This window comes from Uloborus diversus, unplaced genomic scaffold, assembly GCF_026930045.1.
Source record: "Uloborus diversus isolate 005 unplaced genomic scaffold, Udiv.v.3.1 scaffold_12, whole genome shotgun sequence".
Classification (NCBI taxonomy): domain Eukaryota; kingdom Metazoa; phylum Arthropoda; class Arachnida; order Araneae; family Uloboridae; genus Uloborus; species Uloborus diversus.
The window spans coordinates 4,714,841-4,742,643 of NW_026557876.1; the positions used below are offsets into that span (position 1 = coordinate 4,714,841).

The 27,803-nt window shown below is 35.3% G+C and overlaps 1 protein-coding gene across 1 annotated transcript in view; it reads left to right on the plus strand.

The window, feature by feature from the left end:
• The window catches only part of LOC129232435 (protein gooseberry-like), a 93,175-nt gene that overhangs the window by 62,800 nt on the left and 2,572 nt on the right, over window positions 1-27,803 (plus strand). Inside the window, exons 5-9 of the mRNA XM_054866581.1 lie at window positions 5,881-6,080; window positions 9,162-9,318; window positions 12,429-12,565; window positions 24,491-24,678; window positions 25,398-25,513. Of these exons, the coding sequence (XP_054722556.1) occupies window positions 5,881-6,080; window positions 9,162-9,318; window positions 12,429-12,565; window positions 24,491-24,678; window positions 25,398-25,513 (798 nt within the window). The remainder of the gene's footprint in view (window positions 1-5,880; window positions 6,081-9,161; window positions 9,319-12,428; window positions 12,566-24,490; window positions 24,679-25,397; window positions 25,514-27,803) is intronic.

Below are 27,803 nucleotides of genomic sequence, written 5' to 3' on the forward strand. Positions count from 1 at the left end.
TTTCAGATAATAGTTTCAAAGTGGAAAATGACGTAAAAGTGGAAATGAGTTAATTGCAGATGAGGGAAACTTCAAATAGGGGGGAGGGGGGGAATTATGTGTTTGTGTTTATAACAGGTTTGGTTTGTATGTAGTTCGGATCAGGGTCCGATTCAGAAATTTTGGGACAGTAGGCCCGACTCATCTGCAGGGGTCTTCTTGAATTGTTCAATTGAAAAAAGTGTTGTAGAGAGAGAGATCTTTTTGTTAATGCATATATGCATATGCATAGCTATAAATAGTCTATAGGCTCTTGTACCGGGGCAGTACTATATATATATATATATATATATATATATATATATATATATATATATATATATATATATATATATATATATATATATATATATATATAAAACAAGAGATACAATTTAAGACAAATTTAAAATAGAAATTCAAAGAAATTGAAAAATCAACGACATTAAAAAAACTGAAAGAATAAATACAAAAGTGTACCGTAAGGCCAGCGCAAAGCTGCTAGAAACAAAAACATTACAAACATATTCACACAAAAGTCAAAATACAAATGAAAAAAGCGAGAACATCAAAATGGAAAATGAAAAAGGTGAACCCAGGACCAACACTTTATCAAGGGGGGGATTGGTCCTAAAGTTCACAAGGCCCTTTCTGTCTAGCAAGAGGGAAGGTCCCAATAGCTTGCTAACCTCCCCGAGAGCCTTAGAAGAGAAAGGAATTGATTCCTTTCTCTTGTCCTTCCTTGACTGTTTGTGTGAATATATATATATATATAATATTACTTTCCTTAAATAACTTCTTGTATTTTCAACTATTGGTCTAAAATTTTTGAAGGCTCTAAACTGGGCCTTTTTGAAAATAAGAGCCTGTTTGGACTATGGGTTTATGCGTGAGAGTGGTTTGTGATTTCCATCACTTCTCATGCACACACAAGTTTTTTTTTTTCCTCGGATATTTTGGTTACGTCTTCCATTAGGGCAAAAAAGAAAAAAAAAAACTTCAAGGGGTGCTTTAAATAATGTCAGCAGTACCCAATAAAGTACAAGAATTCTGTTTTCGCCTGTTCACATAAACTACCGCCACCCGGGGCCCTTGAAAACTTTATTTTGTTCGAATCTCTGTGGGGTCTCCCTTGGCGGTCTTCAGAGATGACAACCCCAGGACAAAGCCTCATTGAAAGCGACACCATCTCACCGTAGCCCAGGTGAGGCGCTGACGAATGACGAAAATGGGAGCTGGACATCGGTGGGCGGGACGACCCCTCTCTGCCTCCCCCCCTCGCCAAACGATACTGCTCACACCTCATATTTAGCTATTCACTGGGATGTAAGAAGCTCTAGTATTGTGGTGGTCGGCTCCTTTGAACGTCGCCGACAACAGGGAACCCCGGCGTGGAACACAAAAGTTCGAAAGGGTCTACCACCGGGGCGGCATGATTTTGTGCCTTTTGAGCTGCACGACCCCACTCTGGATTAGAAAGTCATTAACACCTCCCCTTCTCAGTGAGAAAAGTCATGTGGGCGGATGACGAGCTGACTTCTGGATTCATGTGGTACGGATCTGCTAACTGTTGTTATTATTGATGCTGTTATTGGGGATGGAAGTTCATTCGTGGAATGTGGACCTTTATCTGTGGTCGGAATGTTGGAAGATCCATTTTTGCGCCAAACAGGCCTTCATTTGCATGGAAGCACACTTGCCTGCTTTTCAATTTCATGTTAAAGTGTTTTTGTACTTGCTTTGTAGGGTCTCTTTAGAAGGTGGAATCAAGTTCATATTTGTTTTCAAAAACGGAAATGAATAATAGTAATTATAAAGATAATTGTGAATAAAGTTTTACGTATTATTTGTAACAAAATTAAAATCGTTTGCATTGTTAATGTGGTTTGAATTCATTTCACTTTTATTGAATTAATCAATCTCTAACTTCAATTTGGAAAATTCTAAATATCGAATTACCATAAACTTAATGGTAAGCTTAATATCAGTGTGAATATCAAGGTAATTAAAGCATTAAAATCTTTGCATATAAAATCTTTAATTGTGTGCTGAAAAAAATAATTTTCTCTTTATCCTGATGGCAACGATCTGGACTTGATGTCTTCAAGCTTTGAAAATAATTCAGTCAGGTACTTTAAAAAGCTTTTGCTTTTATGACTCATTAGGCGGCACGACCTGACTCTGGATTAGAAAGTCATTAACACCTCCCCCTTTTCATTGGTAAAAGTCATGAGGGCGGATGACGAGCTGACTTCTGGATTCATGCGGCACGGATCTGCTAACTGTGGTTATTATTGATGCTGTTATTGGGGATGGAAGTTCATTCGTGGAATGTGGACCTTTATCTGTGGTCGGAATGCTGGGAGATCCATTTTTGCGCCAAACAGGGCTTCATTTGCATGGAAGCTCACTCGCGTGCTTTTCAATTTCACGTAAAAGCTTTTTTTGTACTTTCTTTGTAGGGTCTCTTTAGAAGGTGGCATAAAGTTTATATTTGTTTCCAAAAATGGAAATGAATAATAGTAATTATAAATATAATTGTGAATAAAGTTTTACGTATCATTTGTAACAAAATTAAAATCGTTTGCATTGTTAACGTTGTTTGAATTCACTTCACTTTTTCAGTTTGACAAATTCTAAATATCGAATTACAATAAACTTAATGGTAAGCTTAATATCAGTGTGAATATCAAGGTAATTAAAACGTAAAAATCTTTGCATATAAAATCTTTAATGGAGTGCTGAAAAAATAAATTTCTTTTTATCCTGATGGCAACGATCTGGGCTTGATGTCAACTGCTTTTTAATGTCTTCAAGCTTTGAAAATAATTCAGTCAGGTACTTTAAAAAGCTTTTGCTTTTATGACTCATTAGGCGGCACGACCTGACTCTAGATTAGAAAGTCATTAACACCTCCCCCTTTTCATTGGTAAAAGTCATGAGGGCGGATGACGAGCTGACTTCTGGACTCATGTGGCACGGATCTGCTAACTGTTGTTATTATTGATGCTGTTATTGGGGATGGAAGTTCATTCGTGGAATGTGGACCTTTATCTGTGGTCGGAATGCTGGGAGATCCATTTTTGCCCCAAACAGGGCTTCATTTGCATGGAAGCTCACGGGAACTCAACTCGCGTGCTTTTGAATTTCATGTAAAACCTTTTTTATACTTGCTCTGTCGGGTCCCTTTAGAGGGTGGGCCAAAATTTTTATTTGTTTCTAAAAACATAAATGAATAATAGTAATCATAAAGACAATTGTGAATAAAGTTTTATGCATCAATTGTAACAAAATTAAAATCGTTTGCAACATTATCACGGTTTGAATTCACTTCACTTTTATTTAATTAACCAATCCTAACTTCAATTGGTAAATTCTAAATATCAAATGACGATAAAATTAATTGTAAGTATAACATGAATGTGAATGTCAAGACAACTAAGCCATTTTGCATAAAAAAGCTCGTAATAAAGAATTTTGAAAGAATAATTAATTTATCTTTTTGCGGATGGCAACGACCAGCTCGTTGCCATCTGCAAAAAGATAAGCTCATTATATCAAGATTATAATTAATTTATGAGCTCGATATAAAGGGAATTTGAAATAATCCAACCTTTGCAAATAATCCAGGAACTTAAACACTTTTGGATTTATAACACTTGTGACTTATTATGCGTAATTCAGACAATACACTTATGAAAATAAGGTCTAAAGACTACTGGGCTTCCGCACTTCTTGTTTAAGAAATAAAGCTCTGTGACGAAATTTGTGTAAATTGAAGCCTAATGCTATTGTATAAAGTTTGGAGATAATTATTTAATAACGGACCAATTTTCATACTGTAAATTGCCTTTCACGTATTTCAGAACTACGAGGCGCTCTTTCTTCATAGATGAAAATGGACTTTCGTGATTAAAAAATAATTCTAATCGGAATACTAAATGGGTTTTAAATACCAATTTGTAATGCGAAAATCTACTGGTTAATGAATAAACGAGAATAAGTAAAATTTGATAAGTAATTTATTTTAAATCACGCTCATTCATCATAAGTTTCGCAGTGTTTTTTTGCAGATATTTCTTAATTTTGTTAACCAAAATTTTTTTTAGAAAATCGTGTTTCAAAGTTTCCTTACGGAGGGTTCCTTTCCATGCGGCATGTAAAAAAACCCTCGAGTATTCGTTTGGCATGGGGCATCTCTTGGCAAAATTATTTAATTCCTAGGGAGGGCCCGACAAATTTGTTGCAGGGGCCCAAAATTTATAGATCCGGGCCTCGTCGTCATATTAAGTTATTTCTTCACATTGGAAACGTTATTGACGTGTTATAAACCATATAGGATAAGTTGGAGCAACGAAGGGGATGGGGTGCAAAATCACCCCCCAGAGATATTGGTTTCAACATCCAGGCAAATTCTAATACAGTACGTGAAATACACCGCCAACTCAGTCATTTCCCAGTCGAGGACTGCAGTTTCGTGCTTATTAGCACTCATCAGCCCGGCATAGGAAAGTGACTGAGCTGGAGATGGAAAACCTCTTAAGGAAGCCAAGAGTTTCGCCCTCTTGGCTTCCTTAAGAGGTTTTCCAGTCACTTTGGAAAACCATCCACAGACTGAGCTGGAGATGGAAAACCTCTTAAGGAAGCCAAGAGTTTCGCACTCTTGGCTTCCTTAAGAGGTTTTCCAGTCACTTTCCTATGCCGGGCTGATGAGTGCTAATTAGCACGAAACTGCAGTCCTCGACTGGGAAATGACTGAGCTGGCGGTGTATTTCACGTATTTCTGCTTTAGCCCTGGCTAATGGGCGGTAATTTACTGAATATGTCTAATACAGTAGTTTATGCATATGAAAGGACTGTTTTGATCAAAAAAACCCCGCTCAGAAGGTATTTCTGGCTGCGCTAGTGTACAGGATACTGGGATTAAATGATGCGGTAAATCCGTGCTTTCTATAACAGGCTTTGTAGTGTGGTTCAAAAAAACTTTTTTTCAGCTAGAGCCCAGGACACCCCCTATTTTTTGAGCAATCACGATTGCATATTGTTCTCACTTGACTGTTTTGATGTCCTATCATTTTATTTTCCCACCGCCACCCTCTGCACCATCACCGTCGACCGGCTCCTCACGCTGCTGCTCCTATAGCGAAAGCCGTCTCCAGGTTGCATCCATGTCCTACACACACGCGCATACATACACGCACACACATACACACACACACAAACACATACACACACATACACATACATACAGACACAATCACATATGCCTACACACATACACATGCCCCCCACACACAAACTCACACGCCTACATACACACACACACTCGTGATTGCGAAAAACATAATTTGAATTCAAGATGACAAAATTCAAATTATTATTATTATTATTATTATTATTTTTTAGACTTACTTATAGTATTATGCTGTAAAAGTTTTAGCTTCTTACTCAAATTTTAAGAGGTTGCTCAACGACCCCTCAATTTAAAATTAGCCGTAGCATAGAAAATGCCACAAATCGAGAAATATTTAATTCCCCAGCTGTTGTTTTGTAAATAATTATTTTATTGTAATGTATATGCATAATACCAGTGTATATAATATGTTGCATTGTGTTTTTTTCAGCTCAATGCACTTTTTTAACCCTCCCCCCTTTCCCTTCCTTAGATATATGAAGTTTGGGGGAGGGGGTTGAGCACCCTCTTTCAGTTGAAATAGGAAGCTAAAATTCTTCCAGTATATTACTATCCACAAGTCTCAAAATATTGAGGGGTGTCCTGGTATCTAGGAGAAACTTTTTTTCTTTTACATGTGTTTTTGAACCACCCGAAGGCTTAGTCTTCAATCTAATTCCGTTTCACAGGACGCTTGGTGAATGACGATTCGGACTGCGATTCCGAGCCTGGCATCCCCTTGAAGCGGAAACAGCGCCGTTCCAGAACCACCTTCAGTGCTGAGCAGCTAGAGGAGCTGGAACGAGCTTTCGAGCGAACCCAGTACCCCGATGTGTACACCAGAGAAGAACTGGCTCAGAGAACCAGACTCACCGAGGCCAGAGTTCAGGTAAGGATGGCCCCTGTTGAAAAGTTCATGTGAGAAAAAGTATTCTCTTTTTGGGAAATTCAGAGAAGTAACTTCTACTTTCGTAACGTTAGATGTCGAAATTATATTACTTCTGGAAAACGTGTAAGGATTTATGTAGTTAGGTACTCTACCGGAGTAGTTAGTTAGCTAATTAATTCTTGCAGCTTGAAATTAGTTTATTTCAACGAAATTTTTAGTCGCATGATCAAGGAGCTAATTAACTGCGTAAATAGTTCACCTACTATTTTGTAGTAAGTTAGCACCCTAATCCAGGGTTAAGGCAAAAATACTTAAAATACACCACCAGCTCAGTTATTCCATCCGAGGACTGCAGTTTCGTGCTTTTTAGCACTCATCAGCCCGGAATAGAACTCAATAGGGCGGTAACTCAATACAAAATACCATGCCTTGCCATCAATCTTTGAGTTGAACCGCACCATTGCTGCTGTCGCTCATCTGGTGTGCTAATTCTACATTAGCTACCAGTTTGCTTGGCTCTCTAGGCTCCCTTAAGAGATTTTTCGCCTCCAGCTCAGTCACTTCCTACGTCGGGCTGATGAGTGCTAAAAAGCTCGAAACTGCAGTCCTCGGATGGAATAGCTGAGCTGGTGGTGTATTTTAAGTAGTTCACCTACTGCATGAAAAGCACGCGAAAATTGAAAATATTACCATTTCGCGTAAGTCGAATCGCGTTGTAGCGGGAGTCGACTGTATTTCTTTTTTCCCCTTATATCTTCTTTCCGACCAATTTTTGTTTTACCGAGGCCACCGCTTACATGAATCACGTTTGTTTTAAACACTTTTGATTCCAGAAAGCGGCTGATTCAATAAAGTAGATTATTCAAAAAAGATGGATTTTGTTGTTTTTGATAAATTGATTCATTAAACGGGTGATTCAATTAACCACTGATTCAATTAACTGGCGTCCACTGTATACGATTAGTAATCACTTTTAGTAGCTCCAAAAGATGGTAAACGAGCTTAAACGATATCACTGCTTCGCCCGTAGGCAAAAAAAACTCAACTGGGAGATGAGTTCCAAGGGATTTTTTTTCCTGAGATGATTTGTGTTGTTGGCTGTCATCAATGAACTTATAAATTGAATTTTTTTGAATCGAAATCTTAGTGGATTACACCTCTGAATAGAGTATAAAAAGAAGTTGAGTAAGGCTGTGTTTAAATCCGGATTTGGGGGGGGAGAGGGGGGTGGACATAGTGTGTTCAAGCTTTGTAACTTTAAGTTTAACTGTAGGTGGCGCAGTTGGGACACCGATATATGTTGCATGTCTGTTTAAATTGTCTTGCTTGTTATTTTGTTTCTTCTGAGTTCTTGTACTTAGTTTATTTAGCCTTGTTTGAACTTTATCTCTTGACTCTTGACATCTTGAATTGATATTATAATTAACTTTAGTTTCATTAGTATTATTTACAAAAGTTTTAGTTGCTTTTAATATTTTAAGTAAAATAAAGGACGTTTTTATGAACTTTGAGTTGTGGAAAGAATTGCAAAATTTTCTGAAAATAGCACATGTAGTTACGATACATAGTGTCCTTTACCTCCAGGTCCAGATTTATTTGTCTTCTACCGATTACGAACGTAAAAATGATAATAATAATAATAAATAAAAAATATGAAAAAATAAATTTTTGTTTTTGACATTTTGAATTCAAATTATGTTTTTCGCAATCACGAGTTGCGATAGGAACCTACTCGTTGGGTCTTGTGTGTGTGTATGTGTCGAGATGTGTAAGTGTTAGAGAGATTGTGTGAGTAGGGCATAGATACCATACCTCAGGAGTGGTCCCGCTCGCGGAGGCCGTAATTTTACACCCTCCGAAGTGAAATCTGCTTAAGTTTCGCGTTGAATAAACGCAAACGATTTGCAACCATGGCGACGAAAGTTTGTCCTCTCAATACATATTAAAACAGCGAGCTAGACTTATTCTCGTCCTCATAATAATTTGCACAGACCGAGCAACATCAACCTCGGTCAAGTGAGCTTAATAAACAATTAATGATAGCTACCAGTTTGTTTGGCCTCTTGGCTTCCTTAAGAGGTTTTCCACCTCCAGCTCAGTCACTTCCTACGTCGGGCTGATGAGTGCTAATAAGCCCGAAACTGCAGTCCTCGGCTGGAATGAATGAGCTGGCGGTGTATTTCACGTATTTCTGCCTTAGCCATGCGGCTATACAGTCGTCCCTCGCTACTTCGCGCTTCGACTTTCGCGGTTTCACTACATCGCGGTTTTTTCTGTTTTTTTTTTTTTCAATTATAGCAATGAACCTTTTTTTATGTTCTCGTGAAAGCTTTTTCTTACAAGAGAATTACAAGTTATGTCTTTTAAGTAAGGTAAGCTCTTCTCAGGGACTGTAGTTGTACTAGTTGAGGGAGTGGAGGTTTAAAATCGCCGAAGAAAGTTTATCTCAATTTAACCTTAAACGCTAACTGCCAAGTATAAATCACTGTATTATTACTAGGGGAGAAATACATCTCTAATGGTGTTCAACAACGTACTAGCTTTTTAAGCTGCATGCGTAATACCTTTGATGAGGATAGAGGAAGAAAGAGGGCACATACGGTCACTAACTGGAAATTAATTCATCATTGAACAAGTTGAAATTGAGCTATTTTCATAGGTTAGTAGTAGTGTGTAAGAACTGCATGTGTGTATACTTTATTTCTCAATAATTAATGTGATATCGATTCCGTCTAATATATCTCGTTTTCTCATATTTTGTGCAGTATATTAAGTAATACAAATGTAATGGCGTCTAAGGGTGCAGTTCCATGTCTAGAGGGCTCTAACTACGTTAAAATCCTATTTAAATTGTCGTCAGTAAGTTTTATGCCCTCTAATTAGGAAAATATTCGGTTTATAAATACAGAATCCTACTTCGCGGAAATTCGTGTTATCGCGGTGAAGTCTGGAACGAATTAACCGCGATAAACGAGGGTTAACTGTAGAGCTGTAACTTACTGAAAATTCGTGATTGCTCGGAAAAAAAAAACGTCAAATCTTCTGTTTTAAGCCTTTTTTCCCTTTTAATTTCTGAAATAGGTCTGGTTCAGCAATCGTCGAGCTCGATGGAGGAAACAGGTGGGCGGTCAGCAAATATCGGCAGCCTTCTCGTCTGCTCCTACCCTGCCTTTGGGAGTGACGTACCCTCCTAACGCACACTGCTTCGAACCTGCCTCGAATTCCCTGCAACACCACGGTAATTAGAGTTCTTGCGCTTTTCCTCTTTTATGGTTTTTCATTTGCTGACGGGACATTTAATTATATAAGTAACGTTACTGCTTCGTATTTGTTAAATAGAAGTCGTAAAACTGTTGCATTTTCTTCTTCTAACTACGGAACTACCTGAATTGAGTTACATAATACTAGTGATACCCGCACGGCTTTGCCCGTAATAGAAAAAATCAAAAGGTCTTTTGGTTCGCCTGTATATTTACAAATATTGTATGGTGAATTTTCTCGCCAGTTGGCTTGTACCCATCTTACGGTTCCACGTTATGATAATTTCGTATCTCGCCAATTGGCTTGTGCCCACGTTACGGTTCCACGTTATGATAATTTCGTAATTTACTCGTCCATCTTATGATATTTTTTTTTCTTAACATTGGAATAGAAAAAGAACCACATCGAATTTTCGAAAAATCGCTTCGAGGTGCACACCCCCATGCTACATACTAACTTTGTGCCAAATTTCATGAAAATCGGCCGAACGGTTTAGGCGCTATGCGCGTCACAGATATCCTACAGACATCCAGACATCCTCCGGACAGAGAGACTTTCAGCTTTATTATTAGTAAAGAATAATAAAATTAAATAAGCAGCAATCCAAAGAGCATGGAGATTTTTTTTTTTTTAAGTATAAATTATTTGTCCTAAACTTACATTTTTGCATGGACAGCAAATGGAAGAAATTCAAGACAACTGATACGAAGCACCCCGTGACTTTTTGTATAACATAAAAATTAAGTGTTTAGTCAATTACTTTATGTACTTATCATACAAATATTATATTTACTTTTAAGTTAATTTTCCTACAAAAGCACGTTTTTTTTTTTAGTTTTTTTATTAAACTATTATTTTTTTTTTCTTTTTCTTTTTTTTTTTTCTGTTTAGTTTAACTTGCTTTACGAAAAAAAATCATTTCAACATTATTCAAAATCTTTTAGATTTATGAAAGTTCACCCTCCCCCCCCCCTCAAAAAAAAAGCTACTAAGGTCTCGGGCAGCATTCAAAACGCGGTCTCTCGAACTCCAAAAAGAGTAATTATACTCCTTAAAGTAAGTGTAATAGACGAACTTCATCCAACTGCCTCGATAAATTGCCTGTCGAGTGTTTGTCTAATCCAGCTAATCCATCTAAGTCATCGATGCATGCACGCGGAAGTCATATTTATCTATTATCTACTATAATATTAAAATCTGTTCGCGTCCGTCTGTCTGTCTGTCTGAAGATCAATCTTCTCGAAAACCGCTGCGAATCGAGAGTCGAACGGGATACCGATCAATTCGGAATTTTCCAAAGAAAACAATAGGACCAATCTCGTAATTGTACGACTTTAATTAGCGGAGATATTAATTAAAACGTTAATTAACATAACGTTATTCTGGAATTTTTATTTCTTTCCTGTTGCCATTTTGCATATGCGTGAGCAAGTAAAATTCTAATAATTGTTTTAAAAGAGATTTTTTTGGCTGCTGTCCAAATCTTAAAACAATGTTTCCATCTAGAATTTCATTTTTAATTAGTTTAAAATTGGTTGCCCTATTCGGACATAGCCTTTATTTTATCGTCTGTCCTTTTTTATTTTTTACATTCAACGTTCTTAACTCTTTTTAGCATATGAAAGTTGTTTCTTTAGCTATGTTTATTGATTGTAGTGTAAGTTTATCATTCACCGGCCTCATATTTTGGTACACTTAGGATGTGCGACTAATTATGTTTATTTTGTTGAACTTTTTCCAGTCACATGGGTGAGTTTTCGAATTGTAATAACTCTCTTTTTCCTTCCTGTTTCTATTTTTAAAATACAGTTTATATCGTTAAAAGAACATGTTAAATTAAGATTGTTTGGATTTCTTTGTGAAACAGAGTTGAACAAAAAAGATTGTTTTTAAGGATTTTAACTGAAGCTAAGTTGGAATCTGATGACTTGGTATTAAATTAATGCTTTTTGGTAGTTGTTTAGTCTTGGTGCTTTAGTTTCACGTAATCAACCAAAAATTATGTGTCATTCTATGTAAAAAGCTGATTGTAATTGTACATAAATAGTTCAGATATAGTCTATCATATGTAATTCATTTTAACGTGAGCACAGATTATAGTTGATAATGCATATATTTTCATCTTTTGTGCTAATTGAAAATACTCATAACTTGTATCACTGATAACTATGATTAACGTTAAAGAGATTTTTGCCAAAAATATGCTCTACTGGTGTTTTGCAAACCTTGCATTACGCGTATTTATTTACTAATAACGCTTTAGAAACTGATGTCAGAGTAATACAAAAACATCAATTGGACATCTCTTTCATTTTTTAAGTAGCCCGTGCAACGCCAGGCACGCAGCTAGTATTACTTTGAAAATTTGAGATGCATTTTAATAAAAGTTTTGTTCAACAATGGCCTGATCAGCAATGAATTTCCAATTGAAGGCTCACCTAAATTTTGGCATGAAATTAGTTAAAAGCAATTATATTTCATGTTATAATTACCTTGGAACATTGGAACAAATTTCGTCTAATGCAGAAAAATTAAAGGTTTTTATAGATATTTTCAAATAATTTTCTCGAGCATTTTTTAATATATATTTTTTCTAATTTTTTTTATCTTCACGTTGTTGGATCTATGACAAAATATTGATCAAAATTGGAGTAAACTAACAATTAAAAAAGTTAATTAATTAATTCGATTATAGAATATTGCATGTGTCATCGGATCTGAGGCCGCGTGTCAAATTTCAAAAAAATCCGATCGGAGGAAGTGGGCTAAATTTGAGTTGCAAGATTCCGTTACAAGATATTCATACATACAATATACAGGTGAAGTTATTAAATGCGTGTTAATAAAAAGCTAATGTTGTACTAGTAGTTCCGTTCTTACAATCAAATTTAAAGTTATCGATGCTAGCATAGCTTTTTTAAAGCCCTCAAATTTGATCTGGATAATCCGGGGATTCGGATAAACGAAGGCCGGATATACGAGGTTCTACTGTAAGGGAAACGCGTTTTAGTAAACTATTCATTATTTTTACTTCTCAGCCCAAAAGGTATTATTTATTTCTAAATCCTGTTGTGGTCTCCATTTCAGAAAGCAACAGCTGGCATCGGTCTCAAAACTTAGCAACCGCCTCATCAGCCAACGTCCAAACATCTTTCGCACAAAATCATCCTCATCATTCTGCGTATTCTGCTTTGCCGCCTGAATCCTGCGTCAACTCCTCACAAGTAAGTAAGAACTGCTATTTTCCGGAAATGTTGACTGATTTATTCACGCCAACAATTGAGCTAATTGTTGAGAAACTCGCTAGGTCAAACTGCAAGCGTTTTATCTTTTCATAAATTAACAAGAAAGAAGAATAAAATAATAGTTTAAAAAACTAAAAAAACACGCTTTCGTAGCAAAATGAACTAAAAAGTGAAAAATAATCTTTGGATGACAGTAGTTGACCAATCACTTAATTTTAATGTAATACAAAAAACCGTGGGGTGCTGTCTATTTACAATTTTGCATGGACAACAAATGGAAGAAATTCAAGACAACTGATAAGAAGCCCCCCCGCGCTTTTTTGTATTACATTAAAATGAAGTGATTGGTCAACTACTATCATCCAAAGATTATTTTTCACTTTTTAGTTCATTTTGCTACGAAAGCGTGTTTTTTTAGTTTTTTAAACTATTATTTTATTTTCTTCTTTTTAGTCTTGTTTTACGAAAAAAATATCGATGTATGTGTACGAAAATCATATCTAATCTTATCTTATACATATAAAATCTGAGTATCTATCTATCTATCTATCTATCTATCTATGTCCAAGCTTCTTCTCCCGAACGACAGTGAACTGACCATCGAACCAGGTATCGATGGATTCGTCATCTTCCCGTCTTCATGTTTGGCTATTTAACATAATCCTCCGATAATAATTAGCGGAGATATCAATTAAAAACTATTAATTATGACCCTTAGATTTCAAAATAAAATCCCTATTTTTCGAAGGCTTTCCTCCATTCAAATTATTATTCAGTGGTTCATCTCAACTTTCCGTAATAATGCTTCTATTAAAATTTGTAGATGTATGTGAAGAAATTCGTTAAATGAAAGATTAGTTGCCATTTTTTTTCTCGAATATAAACAAAAAAATTTTTTGGTTTTTGTTTTGAGGCTTTTCCTGCAATCGGGGGTTTTAAAATGTTTACTTTTTGGTTATTTTCCCGCAATCTGCCGCAAAATTTTATTGATTTTTTTTGGTTCAAGCCTGATTGTTGAACACGCGTCACTAGACATAACTATTATTTTCGAGGTGCACCGTGCAAAGCCGGGCAACGCAGCTAGGGGCCTTAATCAGGCAGCCTTAAATCAGGGTGTTTAAGTTGTTTACTTTTCGATTATTTTGCCGTAATCTGCAGCAAAATTTTGCTGTTTTTTTTTTTTTTTTTGTTGTTCAAGCCTGATTGTCATGACATAACTTTCATTTTCGAGGAGGACCGTGCACGTCGTAAAGTAAATGAGTGATTTACAAGTTATTTGAGTTCATTGAGGGTTTGTACCTGGAAAACGGATTGATGTAATTCTTGTACGACCATGTGGATAGAATCCATCCAAATATTTATCTGAGTGGTATGTTGCATTAATAAACACCCGGGCAACGCCGGATAGTAGACTATTTTATGTAAAAAGCGGATTGTTATTGTGCATAAATATTTCCGATATAGTCTATCAGATGTAATTCAGTTTAACGTGAGTAAAGATTATAGTTGATAATGCATATATTTTCCCCTTTTGTGCTGACTGAAAATGTACTCATAACTTGTATCATTGATAACGATTATTAACGTTGATGAGGTGTTTTGGCAAAAATATGTTTTACTGGTGTTTTGCAAACCTTGCTTTACGCGCATTTATTTATTCCTTAACGCGTTAGAAACTAGTGTCAGTGTACTACAAAAGCATCAACTGGACTGCTCTTACATTTTTTAGGTAGCCCGTGCAACGCCGGGCACGCAGCTAGTACATATTAAAATCTGAGTATCTATCTATCTATCTATCTATCTATGTCCAAGCTTCTTCTCCCGAACGACAGTGAACTGACCATCGAACCAGGTATCGATGGATTCGTAATCCTCCCGTCTTCATGTTTGGCTATTTAACATAATCCTCCGATAATAATTAGCGGAGATATCAATTAAAAACTTTTAATTATGACTCTTAGATTTCAAAATCAAATCCCTATTTTTCGAAGGCTTTCCTCCATTCAAATTATTATTCAGTGCTTCAACTCAACTTTCCGGATGAACGCTTTTATTAAAATTTACAGCGTGAAGAAAATCATTGAAAAGAAACATCTGTTGCCATTTCTTTTTCTCGAATATAAAGAAATAAAATTAGGCTTTTGTTTTAAGGCTTTTCCTGTAATCAGGGTGTTTAAGTTGTTTACTTTTCGATTATTTTGCCGTAATCTGCAGCAAAATTTTGCTGTTTTTTTTTTTTTTTTTTGTTCAAGCCTGATTGTTAAATAAGCGTCACATGACATAACTTTCATTTTCGAGGAGGACCGTGCACATCGTAAAGTAAATGAGTGATTTACAAGTTATTTGAGTTCTTTGAGGGTTTGTACCTGGAAAACGGATTGATGTAATTCTTGTACGACCATGTGGATAGAATCCATCCAAATATTTATCTGAGTGGTATGTTGCATTAATAAACACCCGGGCAACGCCGGGTAGTAGACTATTTTATGTAAAAAGCGGATTGTTATTGTGCATAAATATTTCCGATATAGTCTATCAGATGTAATTCAGTTTAACGTGAGTAAAGATTATAGTCGATAATGCATATATTTTCCCCTTTTGTGCTGACTGAAAATGTACTCATAACTTGTATCATTGATAACGATGATTAACGTTGATGAGGTGTTTTGGCAAAAATATGTTTTACTGGTGTTTTGCAAACCTTGCTTTACGCGCATTTATTTATTCCTTAACGCGTTAGAAACTAGTGTCAGTGTACTACAAAAGCATCAACTGGACTGCTCTTACATTTTTTAGGTAGCCCGTGCAACGCCGGGCACGCAGCTAGTTACTTTGAAAATTTGAGATGCATTTGAATAAAACTTTTGTTCAACAATGGTCTGATCAGCAATGAATTTCCAATTGAAGGGCTCACCTAAATTTTGGCATGAAATTAGTTAAAAACAATTATATTTCATGTTCTAATTACCTTGGAACATTGGAACAAATTTTGTCTGATGCAGAAAAATTAAAGGTTTTTTGCAGATATTTTTAAATAATTTTTGTGAGCATTTTTTAATGTATTTTTTAAATTTTTTCCTTTGGATTTTCCTGTTGGATTTATGCCAAAATATTGATAGTGCGGTTTTTTTTTTTTTTTAAATATTTTCTTAATTTAACATTTAAACTAGGGATGCACCGATAAGTAAACTGTACGATTACCAAATAATCGGCAGTTGATAATCAACCGATTAATCATCTTAATGATTATCTGAAATGATTCATCTTAATGATCTGGCCAAAAATGCATAAATGGAATCGAAAGTCTAAAAATTTTAAAATAATATGCTGCTTTATTCGTAACTAGCGATACCCGCACAGCTTTGCTCATAGTTGAAAATTAAAAGGTCATTTCGTTCGCCTGTATACTTACAAATAATGGATGATGCATTTCTCGCCAATATGCTGCATTAATTTGTTCGTCTACGCGATGGTAATTTACTTGTCTATGATAATTTGCTCGATAAAATGTTCATAAAACTGGAATCGAAAAAACAACAGAATCGAATTTTCCAAAAATTGCTCCGAGGTGCACACCCCTATGTTATAAACTAATTGTGTGCCGAATTTCATAAAAACCAGCCGCACGGTTTAGGCATTACGCGCTTCACAGACATCCAGACAGAGATTCCGACTTTCAGCTTTTTTATTAGTAACTAGCGGTACCCGCACGGCTTTGCTCGTGGTAGAAAATTAAGAGGTCATTTGGTTAGCTTGTATATTTACAAATAATGGATGATAAATTTCAGCCAATTTGATGTGTTCATTCGCTCGGCCATGTTCCACGTTGTGATAATTTTCTCGGTAAAATGATCTTAAAATTGGAATAGAAAAAGAGCAAAATCGAATTTTCGAAAAATCGCTTCGAGGTGCACAACCCCATGCTATAAAGTAATTGTGTGCCTAATTTCATGAAAATCCGACGAACGGTCTAGTTACTATGCGCGTCACAGACATCCAGACTTACAGCTTTATTATTAGTAAAGATGTGAAACTGTTAAAATAGCTTTTCAGTTTCGGATACTGTGCGTTCATATAACTGCTCAACCGAACGATAAAAGAGTTATAGAAAATTTAACTGCATTAAAAATATGTGCAGTATAATTTCCTTTTTAACTCCTCATGAAGTGACGTTACTCTTTTAGAACATGTGCTTGCACGCGTGTGAGTGCAAGTATGTGAGTGCAAGTGTGTGTGTGTGTGTGTGTGTGTAAGAGAGAGAGAGAAAGAGAATTACGGAATTTTAGGAAGTAAATCAGATGCAAAATAATAAATATCGGGAACTTCATCTTTGAGTTTAAGTCGGTTATCCACCAGTGCTAGTATCCCGAAGGAAAAAACACATTTACAGAATAATAACAGCAAGTAGGCAACTACAATTCAGTTTTTTTCGTACTGTTTCGGAAAAAACTTTAAAAATTAATGTTAATTTATGACGTTTGAGGAATGTGAAGACTTGATTTAAATATTATTGAACTATCATTTTTATTTTAATTTATTGGAAATATTTAGGTCTTTCGAGCAAAAGTTTTCAACAAAAATGAGATTTTTTTTTTTTTTTTTTTCAAATTTGCAATTACCTACTCGTAGTACTTAGCCGACGATATATAAAGAAAAAAAAAATCTTTTTTGGCTTCTTTGATAGTAAACTGGTAGTAAACATGCCTGTAAATTTGTGCTTTCCTTTGAGATTTCAAGAACGACAGAAATGCGATTTTGATCATAGTTCAAATTTTCGAAAGAATTATTTTTATAAGTGGGATTTACCCGCAAAAATTGATCTTTAATAGTTTAAATACCGGGAGAAAAGTGCTCTTTGAAGTGGTTTTTTTTTTTACTGATTTTGTTGAGCGTATTTTCATCAAGCTCTTTTTTTTACTTCCTTTTACAAAAAAGGAAGTATTGTATTCGCGAAAAAATTTTCACTCAAAATTCGGCCTTAATTTCCATTTTGCTCACCCCCGAATGAATGTTGAGTTTTTTTTTTTTTCAACCCGACCACACGCGGATAAGTGCCTAAGAACATATAAAAACCCGAAATATCCATTTTGACATTCCCCGAGTTAATTACAACGACTTTTCTCATGAAGTCCGTATGTATGTATGTGCGTTTGTGCGCATGTATGTCGCATAACTCAAGAATGGTATGTCCCAGAAAGTTGAAATTTGGTACGTAGACTCCTAGTGGGGTCTGGTTGTGCACCTCCCCATTTGGTTGCACTCGGGTGTTTCTAAAGGGGTCTTTTGCTCCTTTTTGGAGGGAAATCATTGTCAATTTCGATGTATATTCAAGTGGTGATATAATTTGTCGGACACTTGGCGATAGATCGCCAGTCCTTTGGTCGCCAAGTTTTGTCGCCAAATTGGCGACAAATTTGGCGATTTTTTTTTATTTTTTTTAAAAATCTGTTTCAATTTGGCCACTGTTGGTGATATTTAGAGAGTAAACTATTGAATGACATTAAAATTGCCAATAATAGGAAAATGACATTAAATTGGAGTAAAAGGAAGTCATGTGATGCACACATCAGCTCGTTTTTTTCTTCGGGTGAGAGCGGGATTTTAATATTGGTCAAATTGTAATGAGCTCTATACTTAAATTCCATTTTATACTTAAGGGTGAGCGAGATTTTCATTTGACTCTAATAGTAACGCGCATTTTTACCGGTTCTTTCTAACAGACGATTTAAATCTTTTCGAAGCAATCTTCTAGAGTTGGTGAGCATCTGGGGCATTCCACGGTATTTTTAAAATTATGTAGAGTCCGTAACGTGACCTTTTTTTGCCATAACTTTTTAATTTACCATTTGATTTGCAAATTATTTTAATTTGAGTTGGTGTGTTGGTAGGAAAAGATCAAAATAAAATAATATGCTAATCAAACAGTAAACTAAAAAGTTATGGCAAAAAAGGTCACGTTACGGACTCTACATAAATGTCAAAAATACCTTGGAATGCCCCATCAGCGAGCAGGGGACGGAACCCCCTAGTAAACCTTAAAAAAAAACTCATTTGTTATCTTATAATGACGACTTTCTTAATAGAAACGAATGAAAAAATATTTAGCAACTGATCTTTTATGACCGAAAAAAAAAAACATTCTATTGTCTTTTGACGCAATAAGAATTTAAAGTTTTAGTTTAAAATGTGGTGAATTTAGTTGAATAGGAAACGTCACTCCTATTCATTATCAAAAAAAAAAAAAAAAAAAAAAAAGGAGCGACTTTCCCTGAGAAATACAATATATTTACGTCAATGGTCTCTAATTTGAAGTAAGGCATTATTTTAGCTGTAAGTCTCCCTTAAGCCAGGGTTTAAGGCAGAACGGCACGCAATATACCGACAGTCGGATATTGCATTCACAGACTGCAGTTTCATCCTTGATATATGAACTTATCAGTTTGGAATAGTTAATAACCGAGCTGGAGACGGATATTCTCTCATAGAAGCTGAAATAACATACTGAGAGGTGCATTGCATGTAGTTCTGTCTTTAGACCTACGCTTCTACCTTCAACTTTCAAATTGAACAGCACCATTTTTGCGGACTCTCGCTGGTATGCTAAATTACTATTAGCTACCGGTTTTCCGATAATTTCAGCTCCGACGTCAGAACATCTGTCGCCAGCTCGGTTATTGACTATTCGAGACTGAGGAGTAGATAACAAGGACGGAGCTGCAGAGTCTGGAATAGTCAATAAACCAGCTGGAGACAGATGTTCTCTCCTTGAAGCTGAGATTACAGACTGAGAGTTATATTGCATGTAGTTCTGTCTTAGACCTACGCTTTTGCCTTTAATTTTCGAGTTGAACCGCACCATTTTTGCGGACTCTCGCTGGTATGTTAAATTAATTTTAGCTACCAATTTTCGGTAATCTCAGCTTCAGTGCGAGAACATCTGCTCCCAGCTCGGTTATTGACTACTCCAGACTGATGAGTCGATAACAAGGACGGAGCTGCAGAGTCTGGATGTCAAAGCTGAGCTTTCGGTTAATGAATTAAGGAATGGCTCAGTTTTAATTTTTTAGGATACAAATAAAGAGTACGATCTATTTGGATGAGCGACATAGCGAAGGGTTGCTGCAACAATTTTAATATTCCTCATATAAATAGTTGCCAATGATCGAGTAACCCACGTGTTTCAACAATGAAACTCGCGCCACGGCATGATAATTAAGGGGTCATAGTACCTTTCAAGCAATTTTTTTTTAAATTTAAGTAAATTCTATTTTTCGTTGAAACTATAGCATGCTTACTTACTTTGTAATCAATAATTTTTTTTAAAAAATTTAAAATATTGCTTACTTTTTTTAAAAATTCAAAACATTTAGGAAAATTTCAATTTTTAAAATCCCTAAGGCTTTTTTGTTTTTAAACTAATATAAAAAAATTCTTTTTGCCAAACGATCACAATCATCATCTCTAAAAATCTGTGCATTCATTTGCTTTTGTGCTTACTAGAAAATTTTCTGTGATCAATTACGGAAAAAATCGTAACTTTTTTCAAAAAAAAAAATTGGTTTTTAAAGGTATAACATGCTCTAAACATTTGAGTAATCAATAAAATGCTTATCCAATGCACAGTTTTGTTAAATATATTATCTTAATCTCAAAAAATATTACTTTAAAGCTGTATCTTTAATAGAAAAAAATCCTTAGGGATTCTTATAACACGAAAACACAAAAAAAAAACGGTCATCGAGAAAAATCAATTTAAAGTTTTCTTTTTGCATAAGAACACATAGCGCGAGCATGACCTAAAACCATTCATAACTTTTTAAATATTTGAACTAAAGCAATTCGCAACTCCAACGCACTATAGGGGGCACTGAAGTCCCTGTCTAATGGCGGAATTGAAAACTAAAACAAACGCACATGGTAACGAAGAAAATGCTAAAAGTGTTGTGATTTTTGTTCGTACGTATGATTGTTTCGCTTTATTCTTTTTAAATTAATTTTCAAAGTCTTGTTGATATTCTGACCCACGTAGAAAGAAATGAGAATTCAAGAAGCATTACTAAACGTCAAACATTAATGCAAAGTACGTAGTTCGTAGTTCTAAGCAGCCATTTTCACGATGTTGAATTCGATATTTATCAATTCTTGATAAAACTAAATAATAATTGTGGCCTGACAAGAATAACAATTAATGCTAGAAAATTTAATATGACATTACAAATTATTACCAAAAGAAGATGGTACTTCTTTGCTTTGCTTTGGCTAGCGCTTGTTTTCCATTTGTAGCTGAGTTATTTCTCTCGAATTCCCGAATAGGTTCATTTAAAAATTTTCTGTTTCGATTTTTCTAATTTCTGAGTTACGATTTAATTGTGTCATGTTATGCAAATCATCAACAAAATTCTCACGGATATATGGTGGTAGTTTTCTTTTCAGTTGATTGACAATTATTTCTTTTTACTTATCGAATTCTGTAATCTTACTACCATTTTATTCCACTCATGATGAAAATTAAAAATGGTTTAACTAAAATCGCGAAATCTCGCCAAGGCTACTTTGCTCGCACAATACTAAAACTATAACCCCAAACAAATTTGGCGAAACCTTTCAGCTGAGAATAAAAGGAATAAAGTAAATTCTTTCTCGGTTAAACATTTTTCATTTTGTTCTACGATAATAAATTCAAGAAAATATTTTGCATACTGTCCATTCCAACTAAATGCTGCTGTAAAATATGATTAGTTAAATTAATTTAAGATTAAAAAAAAACTCATATTCTTACAAATTCATACAAAACAATAAAAAATTTTACCTGGTATAACGTTATCCAATTTTGTTAATCCAGAGTTTTCTTGTTTACGCTTCCACCAATTAATACTTTTTTGAAAGAAATAAGGAAAACTAACATTATTTTGAGAAGCTCGAGAATACTACTAAGGGACGAATTAATTTCTGTTGTTGAAGGCGTTCTTAGACATGTTGAATGCGTTACTCAGAACAAACTGACCGCGTTTACGTCAACAGATACACGTGGAGCGCAACGTGGCAATGTTTTAGTTGCATTCGCAGTTTTATAAATCACCGCAAGGTAGCGTATTCGAGCGCTGGAGTTCCGAATGAAACTTTTCCCCTGTGTTTGGCATAGTGTTTAGTTTCGAAATAAACAATTTTTTTTTTTTTTGATCGTTTGGTCATTTTTGAGGTATTGTAACCCCTTAATATGTTTTGGTAATGTTTAACATTCAGGGAAAGGCTTTACTGTGACAAGGCTGAACTCGATAAGGTGACTTAACTGTTTTACTGGTAAGACTGTGTCGTTTCAGGGGAGTGAAGCATAGACTAATAATAAGAGTAGACCGAAAGCTTTCCCGGACTTGCTGATGAAAAAATTGGTTCATGGATACATCATGTGACTGGTGGGAGGCTTGGCGAAAACTTTGGCAGCATGGTTGCTAGATGGCAACATTATCTATAGTTTGGCACACGACATGTATTTTAAGACGTAATGTGTTTTCATTATAATTTTTTTCCAGGTGCAGAGATTGAACTGTTTTTCTTTTAGTGATGTATTATTTTGACATTAGTAATTAGTTTTTGATCACAGTTTTCAGTAACTTTTATTTCATTCGGAACTGCTACGTCAGCGTTGGCGTAAGCGTAATGGCGTAAAAGTTTTGCGTTAACGCAAAAATGTACTAATCGGTATCTTAAATTGAAATTGTAGGTAAAGATCTTACCGTTTGCCGATTCTTTTTGGGCGCATGCATCTTTAATTGCTTAGAGAGTTATTGAAATTGACTAAAGAAAATGCACAGTACTATGTAAACGAAAAACTCACTATATTAACAAAATATTTACAACTTAGAATAACAAATTTACAAATCGGACTCCATAAAAGGTCATTCTTCCGTGTTCCATCAGTTCTATTTATTTTATTTCTCGCGGGCGTTGATCGTCTGCTACGATCAACGCCCGCTGTTGCTAGGATATCCACCAGTCACATGGTTTGGTTTATGAGCAGCAAAAGGGTTGCCATAGCTCGGTCTATTCTTATTATTTGTCAATGGAATGAAGAGAACAAATAGCGGTCAACTATGAACGCTATCTACTGGGGTTTAGGGTTCATCCACTGGAGTTAGGGTTAAAAGTTCAACCACCAAAATATCAGCAAAGATGCAATGGCTTCGTTCAAATGTAGAAGCAATTCAGGGACTTATTTACGGCGGGGCATTCGGAGCCCGGGCCCGGAGCACCAAAGGAAAGGGGGCACCAAACTTCTGTCATCTTTTTTTTTTAGCAAAAAGACAGAAAAAACTCCAAAACAGTTTTATGATGGATAATATGAAGAAGTCATATGAGACTCTAAGCAAAGTTTCAAGGTTTCCTGTTTTTATCTAATCTGTGATAATTTGATAACAAAACTAAAATTCAGAATGTCAGCCTATGATGGCATATTAAAGAAATTTTCTTGCTTGTTTAAATGCGACAAGCGAAATATTCGAGAAAGTGCAAAAGATCTTTAAAAATATTACTCCTGTGACATGAAGGAATCTTTTCCTGATGAATTTATTCATTTTCGTTCAATCATCGGAAATGAAAGTTTAATCACCGAAAAGTTAAAAAAAATCCATAAACTTGGTAAATGGATACTTTTGCCAACGTAGATACGGCCCTGAAATTGTTTTTGACTTTGCCAATCTCCAATTGTAGTGGAGAACGATCATTTTCGCTATTGAAGAGAACTAAGTGTTCTTTGCGTACTCTCATTTCTGATAGTAAATCATCTTCATTAGCTCTATTACCATTAGAATGAAGTTTGACCGCAAAACTTGGTTATAAGGACATTATAGATGAATTTACTACAAGAAAACAAAGGAACGCAGAAAGCACATTATGATTTACCTTAACCATCATAGTTTCTCCATCTGCGACTAAAAAATTTTCTTACATGAAAATCTGGGATTTATTTTAGAGTTTTCTTTTTATCAAAATAATATCCAAAAATTACCTTCATATTTTTTTTTGGCGGGGGGGGGGGGGCACTATATTTGTCAGTGCCCCGGGGCACCCAAGTGTGTAAATCGGTCCGTGGAAGCAATAGGGAAGTTTTCGATTTTTCAATTTTATTTTTATATGACAGAGACATGTATGAACAGTCATGATATGACAGAGACATGTATTTTTATATGACTCTGTCAGAGACAGAGACATGTATGAACATCATAGATGAAAAAATTTTTGCGATACGATAAGTATTTTTTTTAAATTAATTTTTAAAGTTCAAGCGCTTGTGACGTCAAATGGCATAGGAAATGACGTCATGCGCTCTTCCGATAGGGGAGAAACCGAAAGATGTGCATTTGACTTCGAAGACGAAACGTGAAAGGCTTATCTCCTCGCATTCAACTCCTCGCGTTTCTGGAACATTAAACCTCTCATCCTCTCGGAAATATTCGAATATCATCATTGATGTTACTTGAGGAAGATTATTTAGATTGTGCTTTAACGAATCCGGCCTCCATAGTGTGTTCAAGAGGATTATTGAATTTCTAAAAAATAAAAATATCAGTGCGCTCAAAATGTCCCTAGCGAAAACAGGGATCTTCGGCGGAAGGCTGCCCATTAGTGCCCTGTGACGTAAGCTCGTGACGTTTCAGAAGAGCGCACTTTTGCGCGTGGATTTTTAAAAATTCATTAAAAATCAATCACGGTGTTTTAAAATTCGGCGATGGTTAATTTTTTAGTTTTGAGGGTCAATTAACAATATCCAATAGTCAAAATAGGAACATTTAATAGGTTGCAACTTTCCTATTTTCACCTGTCATACCTTGACGGGCGACTTTCTAGTAATGAAATAATGAACAGGAAGATTGTGAATCGGCTAACCTGTGGTTCCTCCTTTTTCAGATGTTCTCCATCCTGGGCAATTCTGGTTCCTCGGCGAATCCCACCAGCTCTGAGTTCCCACACATCCCCCCCATATCCACGGGGGACATGTCCTGGAGCGCCCCGGCGCGCCCCATGGGGGTGCCGGAGAGCGCCCCCGCTGCCGCCTGGAATCACCCCACTTTCCCGACGACGACGGAAAATTTTGGGTAATTAACTTTGACTTTCTTCCTGATCCTCTGTGATTACACTGTTTTAGAAAACCACAGAAATATTCGTAACTAGCAGTACCCGCACGGCTTTGCCCGTAGTAGAAAATGAAAAGGTCGTTTGGTTATCCTATGTATTTGCTAATAATGGATGATGAATTTCTCGCCAACTTGGCTATGTTCATTCACTCGCCCACGTTATGGCAATTTTTTCGCCCACGATATGGCGATTTGCTCGTCCACGCTATGGTAATTTGTTTGTCCATTTTATGATAATTTGCTCGGTAAAATGTTCTTAAAAGTGAAATAGAAAAATAACAAAATCGAATTTTCGAAAAATCGCTTCGAGGTTAACACTCCCATGCTACAAACTGATTCTGTGCCAAATTTCATGAAAATCGGGCGAACGGTCTAGGCGCTATGCGCGTCACAGTGATCCTGACAGAGAGAGATCCTGACAGACAGACAGATCCGGACAGAGAGACTTTCAGCTTTATTATTAGTAATAATAATAATAATAAATAATAATAATAAAGATAAAGAAGATAAAGTTTTTTCTATCATGGAAAAAAAATAAATTCCAAGCAGTTTGATATCGAAGAAATTAAGTATATATAAACATAAAAATAAAATTACTGTTTAAAAAATTTGTAACAATTCTATTTGTGATTGTAGAATTGCAGTATATCTGATTTTTATTTTTCCCTCCTTTCAAACAGGATGTTGGGCAATTCTGAACAATTTATGAACACAACTTTCAACAACCTCCAACCTCATTCTTTCGTCCCCATCGACATGAAAGGCACCTTCTCCTACGGCTCTCAGTTTCCTACAGGTGAGTTTTATCTTTTAGCTTTGGCTCCTATCATTGCAAAACGTTAGGTACTTTCGAGTGACGAAATTTTAAACTTAGCAGGAGAATGTCGGGCAAAGTGAAATGGTTAAGATGACGGAGCTTTTTCAAAATGGACAAATTGGAAATTTTGTTTCGAAAATTACGGTACAAAAATAAAGAACATTGTATTTTGTAATAAAACTTTCATCGAAATAGTATTTTCTATTTTTGGCAGTGAATTTTCGCTTTCAAAAAAACGTGGAAATTTTTCACCTTTTTACTTTCTTTTACAAAAAAGGAAGTATTGTATTCGCGAAAAAAATTTCACTCAAAAATCGGCCTTAATTTCCATTTTTCTCACCCCCGAATGAATGTTGAGTTTTTTTTTTCGACCCGACCACACGTGGATATATGCCTAGGATCGTACAGACACCCGAAATATCCATTTTGACGACCCCCGAGTTAATTACAACTAATTTTCTCGTGACGTCTGTATGTACGTATGTATGTGTGTATGTATCTCGCATAACTCAAAAAAAGTATGTCCTAGAAAGTTGAAATTTAGTACATACACTCCTAGTGGGGTCTAGTTGTGCACCTTCCTTTTTGGTTGCATTCGGATGTTTCTAAGGAGGTCTTTTGCCCCATTTTGCGTGGAAATCATTGTTAATTTCGATGTAAACTCAAGTGGTGTTACAATTTTTCGGACACTTGGCGATATATCGCCAGTCTTTTGGTCGCCAAGTTTTTTTCTTCAGCTTGGCGATAAATTTGGCGATTTTGTTTCTTTTTGCATTTTTTAAATTTGGTTTCAATTTGTCCACTGTTGGTGATATTTAGAGAGTAAACAATTGAATCACATTAAAATTGCCAATAATGGGGAAATGACATTAAATTGGAGCAAAAGGAAGTCATGTGATGCACACATCAGCTCGGTTTTTTTTTTTCATGGGGCAAAGTGAAAAATGAAATATTTTAGTAGTGAAATATTTTCTATTGAATTATTAAAAGCATTTTGATCAAATAAATCATTAAATAAAAAGTCGAATTAATAAATGAAATTATACTGAAAAAAAAAGGAGTAATTAAATAAATTAACTTATGTGTGAGGACAAGTAAATGAGTGAGTAAAAGAGTGAATGCATAAAAAAATAAAAATGAATGAATAAACTAGTGAATTGCTAAATTAAGTTACATTGCTAAAGTAATTTATAAAAAATACGTGAGAGATTTAATAAATGATTGAACAATGAAACGAAATTAACTATTCCACTTTGCCCCGCATATACTTGTCTAATTGCACAAAATATTTAAAATACAAATAAGCTTAGTATTGACTAAATAAATACTGCACCGACTGTTAGAAGGTCTCAATTATTATTTCAACTGATAATTACAAGAACTTTATAATTTAATAATATTATATTATGAGTATCATTTTCTGAAAATTGCTTGTATTATCTATCATCTTAATACATAAAAATCAATGTCCTGAGATAACATATATACATCAACGCACAGATAATACCGCTAAAGCCTCAGACTTGAAATTCGGCAGGCATGTCCACATGATTACGAAAGTATCCACTAAGAAAGGATTTTTCGAAATATCGATTAGTTCAGGAGAAATTAATTAAAAACCCCTAAATTTCTGTGAAATTAAAACCTGTCATTGAAATTTAATTCCCTTATTTTCGGAGGCTTTCCTCCATTCAAATCATTATTCAGTACTTCATCTCAACTTTTGGTCGATAGCAAATTTCATATTCTATAATTTTCAGAGGTAACTTTTTCTTGAATGGAATAGACTACATATGGTACTATATAGTGAAAATAATACCAGATAGGTGGAGCTAAAAGCAGAGTAAATATTTCACTATTTCACTTTGCCACCATATTTCCCTACATGTAGTCTACTACTCAGGGCCCGACTAGCTAAAAGTGAGCCCCCAGGCCCACGTTGATTTGGAGGCCCCCTGAAGACTATGTAGTGGTTTATTTACAGGTTTAGGGCCTCTTTGTCTATCACAGAACTATGTATAAATCATTTATCTGATGATTTATCATCTCGAAAATTATCATCGAATTTCTGAATCCCTATTGGGGCCCCTCACGATTGGGACAAAGTAAATTCATAACTGGTAGAATGAATAAAATTTCCCTTTAAAGGAATTTTTTTCCCCAATTAATAAGGGATAATTTTTCTATTATTATTTAAAAAGAAAAAAAAAACATGTATTTTTCGTATAGTTGTAATGCTATGCATAATTCTTCAAGTAATTTGGGGCTC